Here is a 23,909-nt window from a genome sequence, read left to right as displayed (position 1 = left end):
CAGCAGAACATGCGAACAGGTAAAAAATTTGTGCGAACACCGTTAAAGTCTATGGGACTCGAACGTGAAAAATCAAAAGTGCTAATTTTAAAGGCTTATATGCAATTTATTGCCATAAAAAGTGTTTGGGGACCTGGGTCCTGCCCCAGGGGACATGTATCAATGCAAAAAAAGTTTTAAAAATGGCCATTTTTTCGGGAGCAGTGATTTTAATAATGCTTAAAGTGAAACAATAAAATTGAAATATTTCTTTAAATTTCATACCTGGGGGGTGTCTATAGTATGCCTGTAAATTGGTGCATTTTTTCCGGCATGGGTACCACCTCCAGCCCATTACCAGGCCCTTTGGGTCTTGTATGGATATTAAGGGGAACCTTGCATCCAAATTAAAAAAAGAAAAGGCATGGGGTCCCCAGGCCCTATATACTCTGAACAGCAGTATACAAGCGGTCCCAGGGTTACAAACAAGACAGGGACTGTAGGTTTGTTGTTAAGTATAATCTGTTTGTAATTTGGAACGCGTACATTTTTAAAGTGTAGCTCCAGCCAAAAAATCTATTTTTAAAGGGGTTGTTGTTTTTTTTTTTTTTTTTTTTTTTAAATAACAAACATGTTATAGTTATCTCCACTGTGCAGTTCATTTTGCACAGAGTGGCCCCGATCCTCCTGTTCTGGGGTCCCTTGGCGGCTTTCTTGGCTCCTCCCCGCAATAGCTAACCTCCCTCTGGGAAGCTCTATCCCGAGGGGGTCAGCTTGCAGGCACGCTCCCTGTCATACATGCTGCGTCCATAGACACGGCGTGTATGACTCGGTCCCACCCCCCGGTGGGCTACATCATTGGATGTGATTGACAGCAGCGCGAACCAATGGCTGCGCTGCTATCAATCTCTCCTATCTATCAAATCAACGGCCAGACTCCGTGGATAAGAGGATCCCAGGGGGACACGCACAGCAGGTGAACGGGCTCTGGGAAGTAAACGGGGGGCTGGGGGTGGCCGTCATTGCCAGGTGTTTTTCCACCTTAATATATAGGATGCATTAAGGTGAAAAAACACGAACCTTTACAAACCCTTTAAGCTTTTTTGGATAATATAGGGAAGGGTTATCACCCCTGTAACATTTGTTTTGCTGTCTGTGCCCCTCTTCAGAAGATTTCACCTCACTTTCTGTCCCAATGACAATTGGATTTTAAAAATTTTGGGTTATTAGGGAAACAAGGATTGGTGATAAAGCATCAGTGGAGACACCTTTTTCCCATAGTAACTCTTACAGGAGAGAATTTCCCTTCCTAGGGGTAGATTTCCTCTCACTTCCTGTTGTCTCCTTCCATTTGTAAGTAGGAGTCGTTTGTAAGTCGGATGTTTGAAAATAGGGAAACGCCTGTATATACTATACGGCCTGCCCTATATACTCTGCGGAAAATTGGGCCTTAAGTGTTGGTGGTACCAGAACACTGTAAGCCCTCACAGTTACTTTTGGTGTGCGCAGAAATGGGCCCTGCTGTGAAATATTATATCAAGAATTGTAATTACACACCCCTGTTAAACAGGGGCAGAAAAATTGGGCCTTAGGCACTGGTGGTGGTGCCCAGAACCAAATATATCCTTATGCCGCGTACACACGATTGGACTTCTCGGCTTTTTCGTTGGGATTCCGCTCAAGTTTGCCTTGCATACACACGGTCACACAAAAGTTTGCTGAACTTACGACCGTCAAGAACACTATGACGAGCCGAGAAAATGAAGTTCAATGCTTCCGAGCATGCATCGAATTGTTTCCAAGCATGCATAGGAATTTTGCGCGTCGGAATTGCCACAGACGATCGTATTTTCGGATAGGAACTTTTTCCGACCGAAAAATTGAGAACATGCTCTCAAACTTTTGCTGGCTGGAATTCAGCCAGCAAAAGTCCGATGGAGCATACACACAGTCGCATTTTCCGACGAAAAGCTCTGATCGGTCTTTTGTGGGCCGAAATTCCGATCGTGTGTACGCGGCATTGGAAGCTATCATCATGAAGACTGAGCAGTGCATTATGGGGCATTACACGGCGCTCAAATTTGGCGCGAACGTCCTATAAAGTTTGGTTTTCGACGAACGGGTGAACAGCGAATGTTCGAGTCGAACTCATGTTCAATCCCGAACATAAAGCTCATCCCTACTCTTAACCACTTCAGCCCCAGTAGGATTAAACGCCCTTCCTGACCAGAGCACTTTTTGCAATTCGGCACTGCGTCACTTTAACTGACAATTGCGCGGTCTTTCGACGTGGCACCCAAACAAAATTGACGTCCTTTTTTTCCCGCAAATAGAACTTTCTTTTGGTGGCACAAAGAGAGAGAGAACGTAGGTCCATACGTAGTTATTGGTTAGGTACACCTCTCGGTAGTTGTAAGCTCTACCACCCCCGGAGCCGAGAGGGCTCTTCCTGGTGACACCCAACCAGCCCAAAGCACTGCCCCAGGTGGGTCACACGTAGGGGTTGGTGGGCCAGATGTATATATGTGTGGGGACATGTCTTACATTTGCCCACCTTTTCATTTGAACTTTTTTTCAAATGTGGTTTTCTCATATTCATAGGGGACCCTTGAGGTTTTGCTCCTGAAGAGTGACATAAAGGTCCCGAAACGCGTAGAGCTTACAACTACCGAGAGGTGTACCTAACCGATAACTATGTATGGACGTTCCATTTTATTTGTGTTTTTTTGTTCTTTTTCTCTACACTCTGTAACATTGGTATCCTTGTACATTATATGTTATATGCTACTGTGCCTTTTCAGCTATATATTACATACTCGTATATGAGTCCATGTTGGACCGCTTATTATGATACATTACTAAGTATTTATACTGATCTTGTGTAATACCATGTGGAAATGCATTATCTTTTTATAATTAAATTTGTTTCTTGTCCCATATCAGTTGCTTCTGTGTGCCTCACTCAAAGTCCCACCCTACGTTCTCTCTCTCTTTGTATTAAAACCTGGATGGAGGTGGGGAGTTGAACGACCCCATTAATCCTCATTTAAAGTCCCAACAAACATTTCGCCTTGTACCCTATTTCTTTTGGTGGTATTTGATCACCTCTGCGGTTTTTATTTTTTTGCTATAATAAATATCCCACAAAATTATATAAAAAAACAAATTTTTCCCTCAGTTTAGGCCGATATGTATTCTTCTACATATTTTTGGTAAAAAAAATCGCAATAAGCATACATTGATTGGTTTGCGCAAAAGCTATACCGTCTACAAAATAGAGGCTAGATTTATGGCATTTGTATTAATAATTTTTTTTATTATTAATGGTGGCGATCTGCGATTTTTATCTTGACTGCGACATTATGGCAGACACATCGGACACTTTTGACATTTTGGGACCATTGTCATTTATACAGCGATCAGTGCTATAAAAAAATACACTGATTGGACTGGCAGGGAAGGGGTTAACACTAGGGGGCGATCAAGGGGTTAAGTGGGTCCTAGGGAGTGATTCTAACTGTGGGGGGGATGGGCTACTACTCATATGACAGCGATCACTGCTCCCGATGACAGGGAGCAGTGATCTCTGTCATGTCACAAGGCAGAATGGGGAAATGCCTTGTTTACATAAGCATATCCTCGTTCTTCCGCTCCATGACACGATCGCCAGGACACCGGTGGACATTGAGTCCGTGAGACCTGTGGTTACGGAGCACGTGTCGCGCATGTGCGCCCACAATGCTGCATCTTAAAGGGGACATACCTGTACGCCCATTTGCACAGCCGTGCCATTGTGCCGATGTATATCATTGTGCGCTGGTCGGCATGTGATTAAAATATATATACAATGTGAGACCCGGCTTAGTGACTCCGATCCACTTTGCCTAATCAACCATTGTGGTTTAATCCTATCCTCCACACTTCTCCACATTGTCAGACGCAGCTCTCTGGGTGCAAAAATGCCTAAAATATGTACATCAAATTCATGATAATGACACCCTCAAATCATTCACTCAATTGCAGCAGGAACTCCACCTTCCAAACTCCTGGTAATATAAATACCTTCAATTGAGACATGCAGCCATGGTTCAACTAGGATTTAGGGGGGCCAATTTAATAACTCAATATTAGAAAAAGAACTGTTGTGCAATGACAACTCTAAACTCATTACCTCATATTACGGTACTCTAATACAAAGTAACCCTACACGTTTACATATTTTGTGAGCCCGATGACAAATGCATATTCCAGACCTGTCTGATGATAACTGGGAGGAGATCCTTCAGGATTATTTCACTACTACTATTGCAGCAAGAGATAGACTAATACAGCTGGGTATCTTTCATAGAACCTATTATACACCACTCCGGCTCTTTCAGATGAATAGGAGAGATAATCCTGACTGTCATAACTCTAGAGGAGATGTTCTTCATATGCCATGGAGCTGTGATAAGGGCTGTCCCTTCTGGTCACATGTTACCCACTTTATTGCTACACATTTTGATCTCCCCAATATCTGCAAGTGGTATATTCTAGGGGTGCTGGAAGACATGGATTTGGGCTTGTATCAGAAACAATTTCTTCGTTAATTGTTGTTTTGTGCAAGGAATTCACTTGGAGGTGGTCTCCATTAACCTGTGGAAGAATCTGATTAACCATGTTCTACCTATCTATAAGTTGATTTACGAACCAAGGGGATGCCCCCATACATTTAATAAGATTTAGGGACAGTGGGTGGAACTATTTGACACCTGTGAGCTACCTGATCCTTAAACTGATGTCTCTCCGCCTAAAAAGTATTGGGGCCTGTATAACATTTAGGGTCTAGAATGTTTTATTGTTTGACCCAAAAGTCATGATAGTGGCACTTAGTTGCTCGGAAAGGCAATGGTTTGCACAGTTTTAAGCTACGGCTTACTTCACACACTGAAAGCTTTCTCCTTTGGACCTCTGAGTACAAAAGTTTTTCTGGTTTGTTTCCTTTTTGTTTTTCTGTTCCTTTTGACCATGTTGTCATCTTTGTTAGATTGTATTATTCTCTGTATTCCTGTATACAGCTTTGACTTGTCCTAACCAGAACAAAGAATTATAATTGTATAATTCAATTATATACATCAATTGTTTTCTTCTTCCTGCATTGGATTTCAATGTTTCTACAGACATGTATACTGTATGTCATGCACATGTTATGCTGTGTACGCAATATTGTGCCTATTTTTTATACTCAATAAATATACTCAATAAAAACACAGTATAAAAATAAAAAACTTGGTTTGTTGGAAAAAAAAAAGACAGGACGTCACTGAAAAACATTTCCCGCACTCAGGACAGGAATTTGGCTTCTCCCCCGTGTGAGATCTCTGATGTCTGTAAAGATGAAACATCCATCCATCCATGCTCAGCCATCCCATCCACCACCAGCCATACTCAGCCATTCCCAACCAAACTCAGCCATACTCAGCCATAGCCAGGAACTCAGCCATACCGAGCTGTACCCAGCTATGCTCAGCCATACTCAGCAATACCCAGCCATACTAAGCCATACTCAGCCATACTCAGCCATACTCAGCCATACCCAGCCATATTTAGCTGTACCCAGCCATGATCAGCCATACTCGGCAATACCCAGCCATACTCAGCCATACTCAGCGATACTCAGCCATACTCAGCGATACTCAGCCATACTCAGCCATACCCAGCGATACTCAGCTGTACCCAGCCATACTCAGCCATACCGAGCTGTACCCAGCTATGCTCAGCCATACTCGGCAATACCCAGCCATATTCAGTCATACTAAGCCATACTGAAGTAGGAACGGGGGTCAGTTTATATGGCCATGGTTATGTGTGCAGTAAGGCTGATTTAGAATTTCAGCTAAGAAGCCATTCTTGTATATACTATGCTAAGAACAGTTTATGAGCTCTGTAAAATATGTTACAGGCTGTGGTTAAAGACACTGAATTCACCCTTTCACCCCCCTTAACACAGACACCTGTGTTTAGCACACTGACGTACACTTTCCTATAAGTTAGCAAATGTCAAGCTGATTAGTAAGTAAGATAAGGAAACCGCAAAGGCAAGAATCTGCAAACTGCAAGAGTACAAAAGGAATTTGCTTTGCTAACTGCTTTGCAACCATAAGAGTAGGTTAATTGCTTACAAAGGTTAAGAGGTTAAAAATGTCTTATAACGGAAATGTATTGTCTGTACGCTTGTGACGTAATGTAATGGAAGTTATATGTACAACTGAATTTGTCTGTATGGGCACTTCTTGGCGTGATAGACACGAGTCGGGCCAGGAGTGTCCATTCTTACTAGCTAAAAGAATGGAATAAAAAAATCTCGCATACCAGAAAGTTCATTGTCCAGCAGTCATTACCAATATCCAACCTGCTACCACATTTGGTGCATTGGCCGTAAGGGGGGAATATCGGTGTGACCTGTTGAGGCAGGTGGCACTGTTTTCCACCAGACCTACAAGGAATGGTCCGAGAGGCCAGCCCTGTGGGTTATATCGTAGTCTCAAAAGGCGCCTTCTAGAACTGTTATCTAGGAGACTGCGCTGTGTCCCATTTGGTGGCCTGCTGTGGACGACCTTCGTAGCGTCAAAAGGACCTGGGAATCCGAGCAGTAGATAGCTGGAGCTCCAACGGGAACAGGTGAGAGCCTTTTACTTTTGGTTTTGGGATAACTGTCAGACAGCCAGTCGGCCTCTCGACGGATCGAGAGAAGGGAAGCCTGATCACCTTCCGAGAAGAGACCTCCGTTTAGATGATTGTGCATCTTTCGGACGAATTCTCAGTCAGTCAGTAATTTTTGGGTGGGAGTGTCTGGTATGATTGATGTGTGTATGAGACATCACTTTGTGGTGAAGTGACCGTGTCCTCTTTTAAGTGCGTTTTCTGGCTGGGAGACCACGTCCAGGCCACTGACCGAGGGAAGCGTTGTCTATTGTTCCTACTTGTGTCGAGGATTCAGACCCCTTACTGAATTCTCATCATCTACCCTACCCTCTGTGTCTGTCTTGGTGTCTGTTAGGTTATAAGAATGGGTGGGAAACATAGTGTTGAATCTCCCCTACAAACCATGATCTCCAACTTTAGGAAGGGATTTGCTAAGAACTGTAATTTAAAACTTAGTCCTGAGAAATTGATAGCATTGTGTGAGAAAGATTGGCCCCGTTATGGAACGCGGTGGCCCCCACAGGGAACCTTTGACCTAGAGATCATTGACAGATTATTTGAGAATATTAGGTCAGACTCACAGAAACATGACCAGATCCCGTACATAGACTGTTGGAGAAAAGTTATAGACAGAGACCCGCAGTGGATACAAGCCGCAAAAGAGGAACAGTGCAGAATTATGGTTATGACAAGAGTAGTGCCACTGACAAAACAAACAAAACATATATATTCTCAACCCGAAGAGACAGATCAGCCTCCCCCGTATGTAGATGAACAGACCTCAGATAGAGACAGGTCAGAGCCATGTCCAAATGCCCCGTCCAGTGGACAAGAGGACTCAAGCTGTTGTCCACCTACATCAGATTCAGTCAGCATTTCAATGCCAAATCTCAGTAAATATACTCCTGACCGTAACACTTCGGGTATAGGCAGGACAGAAATAGGGAACTCAGTAGTAGTCAATGGGCTCCCCAATCAAGTGTTCACTTCCACTCCGAGAAATCCCGATACGAATGGCCGAACTCTTGCCCCGTCCTTCAACATACCTCTGCAAATGCCCCTAAGAGAACAAGCGGTGGGGGGATCCCGGACTCTAGTTTACACCCCATTTACCACAACAGATTTACTGAACTGGAAGACCCATAACCCTGCTTACTCTGAGAAGCCCCAAGCTATGACAGATTTACTCCGGTCAATAATTCAGACCCATAACCCTACCTGGTCTGACTGTCAGCAACTCCTACTGACCCTCTTTAATACTGAGGAGAGACACAGAATTAACCAAGCAGCGCAGAAATATATGGAAGAATTGGGGAAGAATCAATGGGACCCACCGGCTTGGCTTGGGGACCATTATCCGCGAACAGATCCCCAGTGGGACCCAAATGATAAAGGGGATATGGATAAACTTCACCTTTACCGGACAGCAATTATAGAGGGGATGAAGTCAGCCGGCAAGAGACCCACCAATCTCTCTAAAACTAGTGAGGTCCTCCAACAACCCAATGAAAGTCCAGGACAGTTCTATGAGCGACTGTGTGAAGCTTTCAGACTGTATACCCCCTTTGATCCAGAGGCGGATGATAATAAGAATTTGGTAAATACAGCATTTGTCAGCCAGTCGACAAGAGACATTAAAAGAAAATTGCAAAAGCAGGAGGGATTTGCAGGAATGAACATTTCCCAACTGTTGGACATAGCCACAAAAGTGTTTGTGAATAGGGACATAGAGACGAGGCGAGAAGATGACCGGAGAATGAAAAAGAAAGTTGAATTACTAGCTGAAGCGTTGTCTGAAAAAGCTCAAAGAAGCAAGGAGCGCTCCAATGGAGGTTCAAAGGGAGGAAGAGGAAATTATGTGCAGAAGTTAGGGAAGAATCAGTGTGCATATTGCAAAGAGGAGGGACACTGGCAGCAAGACTGCCCCCAAAAAGGACCTAGGAGAAGGGGACCAGACCCAACGAGAAGAGAAGTACGGGGAGGACAAGTCCAGAGTGGACGCTATGAGAGGAACAGACAGGAAGATACCGACTTTGTGGGGTTGGCAGGCTCAGTGTATCCCGATGAAGAACAATACTGACACCAATCGGCCCCCATCCCATTAGGCCCCCAAGAACCAGTAGTGACCGCTAATGTAGGGGGCTTCAAGACCACCTTTATGATTGACACGGGGGCCCAACACAGTGTAATGACCCAACAAATAGCCCCCCTCTCCGACAAGCAGATTACCGTTATTGGAGCCACGGGAAATAAAGTAAAAAGACCCTTCCTAACAGAAAGACTTTGCAGTTTGGGAGGGCATCAGGTCCAACATCAATTTCTATACATGCCGGATTGTCCTATTCCTTTGTTGGGCAGAGACTTGCTTGCTAAACTCAGAGCACATATATACTTCCAATCCGACGGTCAGGCTATTCTAAAATTGCCCCATCCCTCTGAAGCTCGTATTATGGTCATCAGTGTACCGAAGGAGGAGGAATGGAGAATGTTTGCCCTTTCGGAAGAACCACTTCCTACCCCTAGGGGACTACAAGATATTCCGGGAGTATGGGCGGAAGGTAATCCACCTGGATTAGCCAGACATATTCCCCCAATACTTATTGAATTAAAACCAGGAGCCGCTCCAGTCAGCCTGAAACAGTACCCAGTCCCTCGAAAAGCCCTAATAGGAATACAAAAGTACTTAAACAAATTCCTACACTATGGAATCCTGAAACCTTGTCAGTCTCCTTGGAATACACCTTTACTCCCAGTACAGAAACCCGGAACAGCAGATTATCGTCCTGTGCAGGACCTCCGAGCGGTCAATCAGGCTGTGATGACCATCCACCCAGCGGTCCCGAACCCTTACAACCTATTGGGATTAATACCGGGGGAAGCCACCTATTTCACAGTTCTGGACTTAAAAGACGCCTTCTTCTGTCTCAGAGTAGCAGAACAATCCCAGCGTATTTTTGCGTTCCAGTGGGAGGATCCAGAGACAGGGGGAAAAGAGCAACTGACCTGGACACGTTTACCACAAGGATTCAAAAATTCTCCCACACTATTCGGAAATGCCCTGACCCAAGACCTGAAATCTTTCAAGTCTGACCCTGAGAATAGAGTCCTACTGCAGTATGTGGATGACCTATTGATCGCCGCCAAGAATAGAGAAGTGTGCCTTCAAGCTACTAATGAACTGTTACAATTACTGTGGGAGGCGGGTTATAAGGTGTCCCGAAGAAAAGCGCAGTTATGTCAAGAGACTGTGAAGTACCTGGGATTCAGAGTATCACAAGGACAGAGACAATTGGGAGAAGGCAGGAAAGAAGCTGTTTGCCAGATTCCCATCCCAACTACCAGACGGCAAGTACGTGAATTCCTGGGGGCGGCAGGATTCTGCCGAATCTGGATACCAGACTTTGCCACAAAAGCCAGACCCCTCTATGAATCCACAAAGGGGGGGGAAAAGGAACCCTTCAAATGGGGAGAACAGCAAAACAGAGCGTTCCAAGACATTAAGGTCTCCCTAATGCAGGCTCCTGCGCTGGGATTGCCGGATAGCCAAAAAGTCTTCTATTTGTATGTCAGTGAAAAACAAGGAATCGCAGTAGGAGTCCTGACACAATACTTGGGGTCTTGGCAGCGCCCTGTAGCATATCTCTCAAAACAACTGGACACCGTAGCTCAGGGATGGCCATCCTGCCTGCGGGCCATCGCAGCAACAGCCCTCCTTGTAGCGGAAGCTGACAAGTTGTCATTAGGTCAGGAGACTTATGTCCGAGTCCCTCACCAGGTACAGGCACTAATGGATTACAAGGGAAATCACTGGTTCACGAACAGTCGAATGGTTAAATATCAAGCTATGCTGTGTGAAAATCCCCGCATCCACTTAGAGACGGTAAACACTTTAAACCCAGCCACTTTGCTCCCCACCTCACAAGAACCCTTAACGCATGACTGTCTTCAAGTAATGGATGAAGTATATGCCAGTCGACCAGACTTGAAAGACAGCCCCTTAGAAAAAGCAGATGCCGAGTACTACACTGACGGGAGTAGCTTTGTGAAAGATGGGGTTCGCTATGCAGGCTATGCAGTTGTCACACTGGAGGCAGTGGTAGAGACAGGATCTTTACCACAGGGAACTTCAGCACAGAAAGCAGAACTGATTGCACTAACTAGAGCATTGCAGTTGGCTGCAGGACTGAAGCTGAATGTATATGTGGACTCCAAATATGCTTTTCTGACCCTTCATGCACATGGAGCCCTATATAAGGAAAGAGGACTTATTACATCTGGAGGGAAGAGCATCAAATATGGGACAGAAATACTAGAACTGTTAGAAGCAGTATGGGCTCCCTCTGAAGTCGCGGTGATACACTGCAGAGGCCATCAAAAGGGAGACACCCGAGTGGCTAGAGGAAATAGAAAAGCAGATCAAGCAGCCAGAGATGCAGCATGTCAGCAACCTTTACAACAGATAATGGCCCCACTGTTTCCTGTCCCACTTTCTGAATGGGATCCCATTTATACAACTGCAGAACAGGAATGGATAAAGACGGAACCTGGGAAATACCGGGAAGACCAGTGGTATCAACTGCAGGACGGGAGAATTGTTGTCCCCGTTGCTGTGGCAACTGAACTAGTGACAGAATTTCACAAGGGGACACACATGGGAAAAACAGCTATTGAAAAAGCCCTAGAGAGACATTTTTATATTCCCCGGCTGCCCACATTGGCACAAGCTGCATCCAGCAGATGTGTAGAATGCACCCGGAATAATCCAAGGCAGGGACCTGTACCACCCCCTGGAGTGCAGGCTGTAGGTGCCTCACCAATGGAAGAATTGATGGTTGACTTTACTGCTATGCCCCCTGCAGGTGGATACAAATATTTGTTAATGGCCGTCTGCACCTACTCAAATTGGGTAGAAGCATGGCCCACACGGACTGAAACTACCAAAGAAGTGGTTAAATGCTTGACTCAAGAAATAATCCCCAGATACGGAATCCCCTCTGCCATAGGCTCGGACAATGGACCTGCTTTTGTCCACAAGTGCCTCCAGGAATTAGCAAGAGCACTCAAAATTACTTGGAAACTACACACTGCATATAGGCCACAAAGCTCTGGAAAAGTTGAACGAATGAACCGCACACTCAAGTCACAACTGGCTAAGCTCTGTCAGGAAACCCAAATGAAGTGGACCTTGATGTTGCCCATTGCTTTACTGAGAATTCGGAGTACCCCAACAAAGAGGACAAACCTGTCCCCTTTTGAGGTACTGTATGGTAGGCCCCCACCCATCATTAGAGGGATAAGAGGAGACTTGCATCAGATAGGAGGGGTTGCTAACCGTGAACTGATACAGAAACTTGGGGAAAGTATGCAGGACATAGGGAAATGGGTTCAAGAGAAACTTCCCATAAGTTTGTCGAACCCAGTACACCCTTTTAAACCAGGAGATACAGTGTGGGTAAAGGAGTGGAACCTAACCCCACTAGGGCCAAAATGGAGAGGTCCTTACACTGTTCTGCTATCTACCCCAACAGCCATTAAGGTAGCCGAGGTGACACCCTGGATACACCACTCCAGGGTAAAATGAGCTGCTGACCTCACAGACTCCTGGCACAGTACAGTAGATCCCCAAGATCCATTGAGACTGAGATTGACCAGAGAAATCAGAAGGAAGAACTCCAGCCCTGTGTTCAGCACACCCCTGGAAGCTGCTGAATTTACGCACGGCAGAAGATAGACAAACTGCAGCCCTGCGGCCAACACACTCCTGGAAGCTGCTGGCTCAACGCACGGCGGAAGATAAAGGATATCTACTAAGCTCTGCTCCAACCACACCCCGGACGCTGGTTGGTCTACGCACAAGCTGAAGCCTGAGGATATACGTCGGTGTAGTGTTTAAAAAAAATTCGTTATAATGAAACTGTTGATAGCCATAATAGTGATACTGACCGGGTTAAAAGAGGGGGAGAGTAACTCATGTGACCCTTGTATAAAAACCACCAGAGTAGGATCTGTGACTACCAAGATGTTACTGTGGCACTCCCATTATCAATGCAAGGGTACAGACACTGGTACCTGCATACATAATGGGACTACCTATTCAATGTGCTCTGTGGAAGATCAGATAACCTGCTATGATCCCACTTATGCACCTTACAAAACCTGGCTAACCGTCCGGAGCTTTAGTTCCACCGGGAAGCTGATAAACCGTACACTGATCACTGACCCCAGCACTGCAGCAAGCCTAATTTTTGATGCGTGTGCTGCGATCAATCTCAACCCCTTCCCAAGAGGAGGGTGTGGGGGATTGGAATGGGAGAGAGAGTATTTGAGAAATGATAGGTACATCTGTTCAGGGAAACTGGGACCTAGCTGTGCAAATGAGGAATGGAACTACTGCCCCACCTGGGGGTGTGCTGCTTGGGGAACATGGGGGATGAAAAATCAGGATGCAATCCTACAATCCTTAGCTAGTTCATCCAGCTGCACAGTGGGAAGTTGCACCCCTGTGAATTTTACCATACATAACCCTGTCCGGTTTTTAGCACAATGGGGAAATAAGTTTGGAGTTCATATTTATGGTAAAGGATCAGACCCCGGTACAATTGTGTATGTCTCACTAGAAACTGAACTAACAAAGAGTGTTAATCATCAGCTATTTCATTCCCTTTATGAAGAACTGGCCACTGGTATGGAGATGCCTCCTAGCACAAAGAACCTGTTCATTGAACTGGCAGAAAGTGTGGCTGACAATTTACAAGTGACAGATTGCTATGTGTGCGGAGGAACTACCATGGGAGACCAATGGCCTTGGGAAGCCAGGGAAAAAGATTATGATGTGCCATTCAGTGCCACCTCTGAGCAGCCTCCTGAACGAATAAGGTCAGAATGGCACCTGAAAACATCAATAATTGGGAAATATTGTATAGCCAGGTCGGGTCCCCAGTATAGAACACATGTAGGAGAAATGGCCTGTTTAGGACAACAGTTTTATAACAACACTTCTAAAAATACATCCTGGTGGAGTGATTCAAACGTACCCGTGCCTGACCCACACCCCTTTACCAATTTCACTCATCTAAAAGGGCTATGGAAAAATCTCACCAAAGAATCTAACTGGAAGGCTCCAGAAAACTTGTATTGGATTTGTGGGAACAAAGCCTATTCAGAGCTCCCTCAAGACTGGTCAGGAGCCTGTGTCTTAGGTACCTTAAAACCCTCATTTTTCCTTCTTCCACTGGGGAATAGGGAAGAATTGGGAGTCCCGGTGTACACAGGTCCAAAGAGGAAGCGGAGATCATCTAGCTTGAAGATAGGAAACTGGAAAGACAATGAATGGCCCCCAGAACGTATTGTCCAGTATTATGGTCCAGCTACTTGGGCCGAGGATGGCAGTTACGGTTATAGAACACCAATTTATATGCTTAATCGAATTATAAGGTTACAGGCTGTACTAGAAATAATTACTAACGAAACTGCTACTGCCTTAAATTTGCTTGCTAAACAAGGAACTAATTTACGTGCTCATGTGTATCAGAATAGACTTGCCTTAGACTATCTGTTAGCTACTGAGGGTGGTGTCTGTGGAAAATTTAATCTGAGTAATTGTTGCTTAGAAGTGGACAACACAGGAAAAGTAGTTGAAGAAATCACTGGTAGAATGAAAAAGTTAGCTCATGTGCCGGTCCAAACATGGGATGGTTTCAACGCTGGTAACTGGTTCGGGGATTGGGGTTTCCCCAGTGCATATGGGGTGAAGGCTATATTGGGGATCGTTGTAGTAATACTTGTAGCATGTCTGCTGTTACCCTGTCTGATTCCTCTTGGGACTAGAATGATCCAGAGTTTCATTGAGGCCACCGTAGAAAGAAAGGCTGCGACCCATATTATGGCTATGTGGAAATACCAGCCATTAACTCCCCAAGACTAAATAAAAATCTCAGTAACATTGGGCTCTGATCCATTAGAAAGCAGAACGGTATGGTATTTAATGATGCTTAATCTCGCTCATATTAATCGCTATGATTATGATCAAAGGGGGGAATGAAGTAGGAACGGGGGTCAGTTTATATGGCCATGGTTATGTGTGCAGTAAGGCTGATTTAGAATTTCAGCTAAGAAGCCATTCTTGTATATACTATGCTAAGAACAGTTTATGAGCTCTGTAAAATATGTTACAGGCTGTGGTTAAAGACACTGAATTCACCCTTTCACCCCCCTTAACACAGACACCTGTGTTTAGCACACTGACGTACACTTTCCTATAAGTTAGCAAATGTCAAGCTGATTAGTAAGTAAGATAAGGAAACCGCAAAGGCAAGAATCTGCAAACTGCAAGAGTACAAAAGGAATTTGCTTTGCTAACTGCTTTGCAACCATAAGAGTAGGTTAACTGCTTACAAAGGTTAAGAGGTTAAAAATGTCTTATAACGGAAATGTATTGTCTGTACGCTTGTGACGTAATGTAATGGAAGTTATATGTACAACTGAATTTGTCTGTATGGGCACTTCTTGGCGTGATAGACACGAGTCGGGCCAGGAGTGTCCATTCTTACTAGCTAAAAGAATGGAATAAAAAAATCTCGCATACCAGAAAGTTCATTGTCCAGCAGTCATTACCAATATCCAACCTGCTACCACAATACCGAGCTGTACCCAGCCATACTCAGCCATACCCAGCCATACTGAGCTGTACCCAGCTATGCTCAGCCATACTCGGCAATACCCAGCCATATTCAGTCATACTAAGCCATACCGAGCTGTACCCAGCCATGCTCAGCCATACTCAGCCATACTCAGTGATACCCAGCCATACTCAGCCATGCTCAGCCGTACTCGACCTCTGTATGTGGCCAGGCGGTGGAAGTCTCCCACATGTGGTATCGCCGTACTAAGGAGGAGTAGGAGAATCTATTTTGGGGTGTCATTTTTGGTATGTACATACTATGTGTTAGAAATATTGTATAAATGGACAACTTTGTGTTAAAAAAAAATGCGTTTTCATTTTCTTTCCACATTTTCCAAAAATTTGTAGAAAAAAAATGACACGTTCAAAAGACTCATTATGCCTAATAGATTATATGTTGGGGTGTTTAACCTTCCGAAATGGGGTCATTTTTGGGGCGTTTTCCATTGTCCTGGTGCTGCAGGGCCTTCAAAAGTGTATGAGGTAGTCAGGAAATTAGATGTGTAATTTATGCTCAGAACACCTGAAAGTGCGTCCTGCCTCTGTATGTGGCCACGGTGTGTAAAAGTCTCACACATGTGGTATCGCCATACTCAAGAGGAATAGCAGAATGTGTTTTGGGGTGTAATCTGTTGTATGCATATGCTGTGTGTGAGAAATAACCTGCTAATATGACAATGTTGTGAAAAAAAGAAAAAAAATCTTGATTTTGCAAAGAATTGTGGGAAAAAATGACAACTTCAAAAAACTCATCATACCTCTTACTAAATACCTACTATCTACTTTCCAAAAATCGGTCATTTGGGGGATATTTGCACTTTCCTGGCATGTTAGGGTCTCAGGAAATGAGATCGGCCCTCAGTACTTCAGGTGTGATCAATTTTCAGTGATTGGCACCATAGCTTTTGGATTCTATAACTTTCACACAGACCAAATAATATACACTGATTTGGGTTATTTTTACCAAAGATATGTAGCAGTATAAATTTTGGCCAAAATGTATGAAGAAAAATTACTATATACAAAATTTTTTAACAGAAACGAAGAAAAATTCATTTTTTTTACAGAATTTTCAGTCTTTTTTCTTTTATAGCACAAAAAATAAAAAACCCAGCGGTGATAAAATACCACCAAAAGAAAGCTCTATTTGTGGGAAAAAAGGACAACAATTACATATGGCTACAGTGTTGTATGTCTGAGTAATTGTCATTCAAAATGTGAGAGCACCAAAAGCTGAAAATTGGTCTCGTAGGAAGTGGGTTTAAGTGCCCGGTGGGTAAGTGGTTAAGGTTCCAAGGTTTGAGGATGTTATCACATTATTATCAACATGTAAAAGTCTGTGCTCCAATCACATCATCAGATATAAAATGTCCAGCTGGTAGGAAATGGGTGTAACAAAAGAGAATACATATTATGTGTATATATAGCAGTTGGTAGAGAGCAGAAGTTTTATTCTTTGTGATATAAATGAAAAAAAGACTAAAGAACTTTGAAAAAAAAGCTATTTTCTACTTTCTGTCATAAAACATATCCAATAAACAAATAATGGCCAAAAATGCATTTTGCTACATGTTTTTGGTAAAAAAAAAATCCCAATCAGTGTATATTATTTAGTCTGTAGGAAAATTATAGAGTCCACAAACTGTGGGATATATCTGAAAATTCATCAATCCTGATGTCATCACAGCTGATCTCATTTCTTGAGGCTCTAAAATGCCAGGACAGTACAGATACCCCCCAAATGACCCCTTTTTGGAAAGTAGACAGTCCAAGGTATTTAGGAAGAGGCATGCTGAGTTTTTTTGTCTCAATCTTTTAGAAAAGGAATAAATTAAATAACATTTGTTTTCTTTATTCACATTTTTTTTTTAACATAATGCCACCAGTGCACTACAGCGTCATGATAAGACTGGTGTGGCGGTGATCAGGGATACTGACTGGTGACAGCATGTTAAAAAAAAAAAAAAGTTTAAAAAGTGTTTTATTCAATATTTTACATTTTGCTTTTATTTTTTTACTATTTTTTTAATAAATATTTTCATCAGAGTAGTTCAATGTTACCATAGTAATCAGAGACATTTCTCAGGGCTGCAGTTCCTCTGAGCTCCACAAGGTGGTGATCTCACTTCTACCCAGACAGGAAGTCTCTATGGAAGACAGACAGGAAGTGATGTCAGATATAAATAGGAAGTTCTGGGTGAGCGGTGAGTCGGGAGGAAGTAGAGAGGAGACGTTGCTGGAAGTGGCAGCAGACGAGGTAATAAGATCTTATTTTCTATTTACACCCAGTAACCCCCCGTCATGTCCGTCCTCTTCCTCCATAGTCACTGTGACATCTTTTATCTCCAGCAGATGATGATACACACATATATAGTGTGGAAACCTAGATTAACCCCTTCAGGGTCAGAACATTTCCCCATTTTCGGGGGCCTGAACATTCTCTTCATTTTAGAGATAAATTCTAATAATATGTTCCTCTAAACAAACAGCACTGACAATAAATAGACAAGACAATGACCATCCTGACCATACATGGCCTACAAAGGGCAATTATTACACTACACAGGCAGCAAATGGGCAATCATTACAATATGCAGCCTTATGGAGTGCAGGGGTCAGGAGTATGGAGCATAGAGACTCTTATATTGCTGGTCAGGAAGAAGAAAACATTCCCCAGCCTGCCATGAAAAATATGTTCCATCGTTGGTATCAGAGGGAGGAAAATGCTGAGGGTTCTGAGGGAAGTAGAGGAGCTGAGGGGCTCTGAGGGTTTAGTAAAGTTGAAAGACTTTAGGGGCTTCTGAAGGGGTAATGTAGCTGAAGGACCTATGAGGGGGTAATCAGGCTACAGGGCTCTGAGGGAATAAGGGGCTGGAGGACTCAGGGAACTCTGATGGGGGTATCTGGGTCTGTGATGGTCCTCCCACCCCACCTGAACTTGTTTTTCAGACCTTACAGAACTGAAAATCTTAACCATCTTATTGTCTCACTGGTCATGTAATTGTTCTTGAATATCAAATAAGATGAGGCAGGGCATTTCTTCACTCATTGGTGAGCACTTGTTTTTGGAGTTGTTCTGTTTCAGCTACAAACCAGTTCAGAAAGGAAACAAACCCAACAGAGAAAAGGGAATATCTGATCCAGCAGGACAAGAGGGTTCCAGGACCTTCAGGATGTAACAAGACTAAACAGTCCAGAATAAATGTGTTCCCATGGGGCCAGTAGTTCTTATATGTACAGCAACCCCCCTATTACCCCCTCACATCCACATCCTATTATTGTGTGACCAATACCATCCAAATAATTCTTACTTTCATTTCCCAAAGTCATCCGTCTACCAGGAGACCTGTATAGATCAAATGATGGTACCAATGAGGATGGAGGAGGACCTTAGTCACATGACTGAGAAGATACTAAACTTCACCCTGGAGATCATCTACCTGCTGACCGGAGAGGTGATTATTCTGGGAAGTCATATTGCACCACTCTTATCTCTAGTGATAAAACGCAGAATTGACTGGAGAGGTGAGGAGGATTCTGGAATTCTAACATGATATTTCTATTGGTTCTCCAATACAGAGATTTCCTCTTGTGAAGTCAGGTGATCATATGACCATCACAGTGCCTCCATGTGACTCCCTAAAACCTGAGAGACACAACATGGAGAAGATTCTAGAAGTCACCAAGAAGATGATGGAGCTGCTGACAGGAGAGGTGAGGAGGATTCTGGGAATTCTGGGACATTATCCAGAAACAGACAAGGGATGTGTCTGGATGGTGACTGTATCATTGTGTGTGTCAGGTTCCTATAAGGTGTCAGGATGTCACTGTCTATTTCTCCATGGAGGAGTGGGAGTATTTAGAAGGACACAAGGATCTCTACAAGGACGTCATGATGGACAATCAGCCGCCCCTCACATCACCGGGTAAGAGGAGACTTTATTGTAAAGGAGAGAGCAGTACGGAGGCTCCACCTAGATCCCCCATCATCTGATAAACACATAGAAACAATGTATTCAGTCAGTGTGTGTGTTTCCTACAGATGGATCCAGTAATGGGATCCCACCAGAGAGATGTCCCCGTCCTCTGTATTCCCGGGATTCCACACAGGAAGATCACACCATCCCTCATCATCATCAGGTAGATGATTGACAATTATTGGTAGTTCTGATTTATACACAGCATGTTTGTTACAATGAATGTTTTATTATATATTCAGAGTGGAAATCTCGGGGATGATAATATTGATGTTAAAGAAGAGCATATAGAGGAGGATGAGGGGTATGGAAAGATGGGTGAGTTTTCAGAAGGACACAAGAATATGATGGAGCCACCAAATACCAGGAACCCACCAGAGAGATGTCCTCGTCCTCTGTATTCCCGAGATTCTACACAGGAAGATAACAACTATTCAAAACATCAGGTAGATAAATAACAATTATCTGTAGTTAAGATCTATACACAAGCATGTTTATTACAATTAATGTTTTATTATGTCTTTCAGAATAGAAACCTTGAGGATGATAATATTGATGTTAAAGAGGATTATAAAAAGCAGGATGAGGAGTATGGAGTGATGGAGAACTTTTCAGAAGGGCACAATGATCTAATGGAGCCACCAAATACCAGGAACCCACCAGAGAGATGTCCCCGTCCTCTGTATTCCCGGGATTCCACACAGAAAGATCACACCATCCCTCACCGTTACAAGGTTGTTGGCATCTAGAACATGGACTTGTTGAAGTAATTTTTTTTTAAATGTGATGTCACATTATTGAAGCTTATGTTTTACAGATGACCTCTTCTATTATTTTTTTTGGTTTAGAGTGGAGATCCAATCGATATAGAATTTGAGGTTAAATCAGAAGAAGAAGAGAGGTATGTGAGGGATGATCAGCAGTCTATGGAGGAGGATGGAATAACGGGGACATTTATAGAGGAGGACACTCCTACAGAGATCAGCACAGGTGGGTCATTAACACTAAATACATTCCTCCACCCATACTGCTCACTGATTGGTCCAAAGTAGGGCGGGGACTGGGTGATATCAGCCTGTAATCCCCTGGTCACTTTCCTGAGCTGTGTTCCCCGTCCTGTATTCCTGTATTTCTCTCGGATAATCTTCCTTCTCTGTGCTGCAGACACAATTTATGTATCTAGACTGGATTTATGGAGATTCTAGGGTTCAGCTGGAAAGAAAATGTTGATTTCTACCAAAAACATTACTAGACCTAGGCACCCGGGACATGTGCCTTATGTGTTACTCTCCCAGGGTTACTTGCTTTGTATTTTGCTGGCTGTGCCAGGTGGAGGGATATGTCTGTATAGTCTCAGACCCAAGTCATTGAGAGCAGTCTCAGGGGATGGGAGGCAGCGGTGTGGGACCTCTGCAACTTGTCTCATGTAAACATTTAAGGTTCCACTGAATACTGAATACCAATACTATGAGTACTTACTCTTACGCTGTATAATTCATATTGCACAATAAATAGTCCTGACCCCTGTACTATATACTCTATGTTGTACATTACATAGTCCTGACTTTTCTCTCTCCCCTCTACCCACTGTTATAAACAGTATAAACATAATGTGTATTCTCTTTTGTTACACCCATTTTATATCTGATGATATGATTGGCACACAGACTTTTACATATTGATAATAATGTGATAACATCCTCAAACTTTGGAACCTTAAACAGAAAGTGATAATGAGGGAGGAGCCAATAACCCAATGATGGTGGTCTTCAGGATCAGTCCAGTCTTCATCTTGGTTGTTCTCCCCCCATCCTCACTCTCTGACCTCTAGTGGGGCTCAGCCCTGCTGTTATTCATGACTAAATCATGGACTAAAAAAGGAAGTGCAGGACTTCTTGTGTTGGGAAGATGGCAATGAGTGATAGAGAGGTTGGAGACACTCGTCCTATAATCCCCTCATCACTGTCACTCCTATAAAAGACAGTTCTCCTTGTTTCCTCACTCTCTGACTATGGTCCATGAATAAAGAAATGAACTGGTAGGAGATCAGAGGACCCATTTATTAGTTACCTTGAGGGGGGAATTGTAAGATCCTCAGAGACAAAGCTGCCTGATGTGGGCGGAGTCCTGGTTTAGGGGAACCAATCTGCTCATGTCTAGTAATAATCCTTTTTATTTCTATTTTAGTAGATGGACGGGAGATGAGGAAAACCTCAGAGGATTGTCTCACTTTGTCTCCAGACTGTAAAGTAGAAGATGAGGACATCACACAGTATAGTCCAGGAGAAAACCCGACTACCTCAAATGTCCATCCGGCACCACACAGTGTAGATGGACCATCGTATTCCTCTTATCCTGAGGAACCTCAGACTGTGAGGGACGGTGCCGCCCTTCCAACAGAGAAGAGATTTTCCTGTACTGAGTGCGGGAAGTGTTTCCATTTGAAATCCAAACTTAATGTGCATAAAATAACTCACACAGCTGAGAAGCCATATTCCTGCCTTGAGTGTGGTAAATGTTTTCATTCTCAATATAATCTTAATGTGCATAAAAGAACTCACACAGGGGAGAAGCCATACTCTTGTCCTGAGTGTGGAAAATGTTTTTCACAAAAGTCCTATTTTTACACACATCAGACACTGCACTCAGGGAAGAAGCCGTATTCTTGTTCTGAGTGTGAGAAATGTTTTTTAATAAAGTCACAACTTGTCACACATCAAAGGCATCACACGGGGGAGAAGCCATATTCCTGTTCTGAGTGCGGGAAATGTTTTTCACATAAGTCCAGTCTTTACATACATCAGAGACTGCACACGGGGGAGAAGCCATATTCCTGTCCTGAGTGCGGGAAACGTTTTTCAAGGAAGTCCAATCTTTACACACATCAGAGATCTCACACAGGGGAGAAGCCGTATTCCTGTCCTGAGTGCAGGAAATGTTTTTCAGACAAATCCAATCTTTACACACATCAGAGATCTCACACAGGGGAGAAGCCATATTCCTGTCCTGAGTGCGGGAAATGTTTTTCAGACAAGTCCAATTTTTCCAGACATCAGAGATCTCACATGGGGAAGAAGCCACTTTCCTGTCCTGAGTGAGGGAATTGTTTCTCACTGAAGTCCTGTCTTCCTGTACATCAGGGATCCCACACAACCCTTGAAATGTATTAGTGCCTTGAGTGCGAGAAATGTCTTCTATGAATGTTGCCGGACATCACAGCTCTCATGTGGGGAAGAAGCACACCCTGATAATACACCTCAGATATACTCCATGGCTGATCTTCATCATGTAAGAAACAGTTCATAAGGAGATCAGAGATCACCAAAGACATGGATGAAGTGTTGTACCGTGTTGGCTTTTCATTGGCTGAGTACATTTTGGGGTGTAGAGAGGTAAGTAGATCCTTAAAATGAAGGACATCACCTTCAGAATATCTGTCTTGTCTGTGTGACTGATAATGATATAGCGGGTTACAGAGCTAGAAGCTGTGAGATACGATTTATCTTTATCAGTAAACTTTACACAGACAAGACAGAAATTGTGAAGTTGATGTCCTTCATTTCAAGGCTCTACTTACCAGTGATGACCCCGAAGCGTGTCTCTCTCTCTCTTCAGTCCATCCTTCTCCCATCCCCCAACAGGAGGGAAGGAGAACTGGAGATAAACTAGGTGAGAACTTCTTTCCTTTTCTCCTGTGTGGGTTTGGGTGGCTTGGTGGAGTGCGGCACGAGAGGGAACAACTGCTTGTCTTTATATCTCTACATATCTTGTCTGGGTAGAGGTTATTGTTTGAAGAATATTTATACTGTTTGATTTTGTGTAAATCATTTCTCTTTTCACTTTGAAGGGAGATACTATGTGTGGTTTGAAAAGTGATTGGCTTAATAGTTACCACTTCACTTACAAGTCTATGGTTTAAATAATAGATGAACATATATGACAAACATTCATTCATCCATGTCACATGTTGGTTTTACTTTATTACATAAAAACAAACAACGAGATTCTACATTCCCAACTGAGTTAACTACATGTTTATTGATGCAGATATCTATACAAATATTGCTAGCACAGACAGGAAACCCTACAATCCCCATAACCTCCAAAAAGAACCCGCTCCTAAACCCACCCAAATACCTCACCCTGAATGGAACAAAAATGCACCACCCCTCATATCTAAGCGAGAGGTGGGGAATGAAGTCCTGTCAGGGAGCTGAGCCCACCCTCTCAAATACCAACGTGACGTGTCCTGACGAAGTTCTGGTATACAGGAACGAAACATGTAGATGCTGATGCTGGGACATGCACCCCCCCTACTGGCCCAGCCACCATGAGCTCCAGGGACTCTAAACCAATGTTTAGTTACGTTGGCCGGTAAATTCCATCTGATTGTACTGGATTGCATCAGCTGATTAGCACACATACGTGCACTCTAGCGGAGGATATCGCCTGCAGGAGAGCTGCATCCATTGAGATTTGACTAAACAGCTTGCTCATCCCTTCATCTGTGGGGTATTATGAATGGAGATCTGTGAGGTCTGTGAGTACACCCATTATCATCACACTGGAGTTTTGAGGAGCAGAGCTAC

At 43.6% G+C, this 23,909-nt stretch overlaps 4 protein-coding genes across 4 annotated transcripts in view; 2 read left to right on the top strand and 2 right to left on the bottom strand.

Moving 5' to 3' along the window:
• Positions 1-23,909, bottom strand: part of LOC141122012 (uncharacterized) — a 373,719-nt gene that overhangs the window by 122,105 nt on the left and 227,705 nt on the right. The window lies entirely within an intron of this gene.
• LOC141122023 (uncharacterized) overlaps positions 1-23,909 on the bottom strand; it is a 313,410-nt gene that overhangs the window by 128,096 nt on the left and 161,405 nt on the right. The gene's annotated exons all lie outside the window — the stretch shown is intronic.
• LOC141122010 (endogenous retrovirus group 3 member 1 Env polyprotein-like) lies at positions 5,794-15,273 on the top strand. Its single transcript, XM_073611804.1, has 2 exons — positions 5,794-6,639; positions 12,192-15,273. The coding sequence occupies exon 2, from the start codon at positions 12,572-12,574 to the stop codon at positions 14,585-14,587; it is 2,016 nt and encodes a 671-aa protein (XP_073467905.1). The 5' UTR covers positions 5,794-6,639; positions 12,192-12,571; the 3' UTR covers positions 14,588-15,273.
• Positions 17,478-23,909, top strand: part of LOC141122002 (uncharacterized) — a 32,888-nt gene continuing 26,456 nt past the window's right edge. The window contains exons 1-8 of the mRNA XM_073611788.1: positions 17,478-17,600; positions 18,670-18,798; positions 18,923-19,057; positions 19,146-19,269; positions 19,386-19,483; positions 19,563-19,766; positions 19,848-20,054; positions 20,169-20,310. Of these exons, the coding sequence (XP_073467889.1) occupies positions 17,493-17,600; positions 18,670-18,798; positions 18,923-19,057; positions 19,146-19,269; positions 19,386-19,483; positions 19,563-19,766; positions 19,848-20,054; positions 20,169-20,310 (1,147 nt within the window). The 5' untranslated portion in view covers positions 17,478-17,492. The remainder of the gene's footprint in view (positions 17,601-18,669; positions 18,799-18,922; positions 19,058-19,145; positions 19,270-19,385; positions 19,484-19,562; positions 19,767-19,847; positions 20,055-20,168; positions 20,311-23,909) is intronic.

The sequence above is a fragment of the Aquarana catesbeiana genome, unplaced genomic scaffold (assembly GCF_042186555.1).
Source record: "Aquarana catesbeiana isolate 2022-GZ unplaced genomic scaffold, ASM4218655v1 unanchor237, whole genome shotgun sequence".
Taxonomy (NCBI): Eukaryota; Metazoa; Chordata; class Amphibia; order Anura; family Ranidae; genus Aquarana; species Aquarana catesbeiana.
Note: the sequence above shows the minus strand (reverse complement) of the source record. Positions and strands in the feature narration are given on the sequence as shown.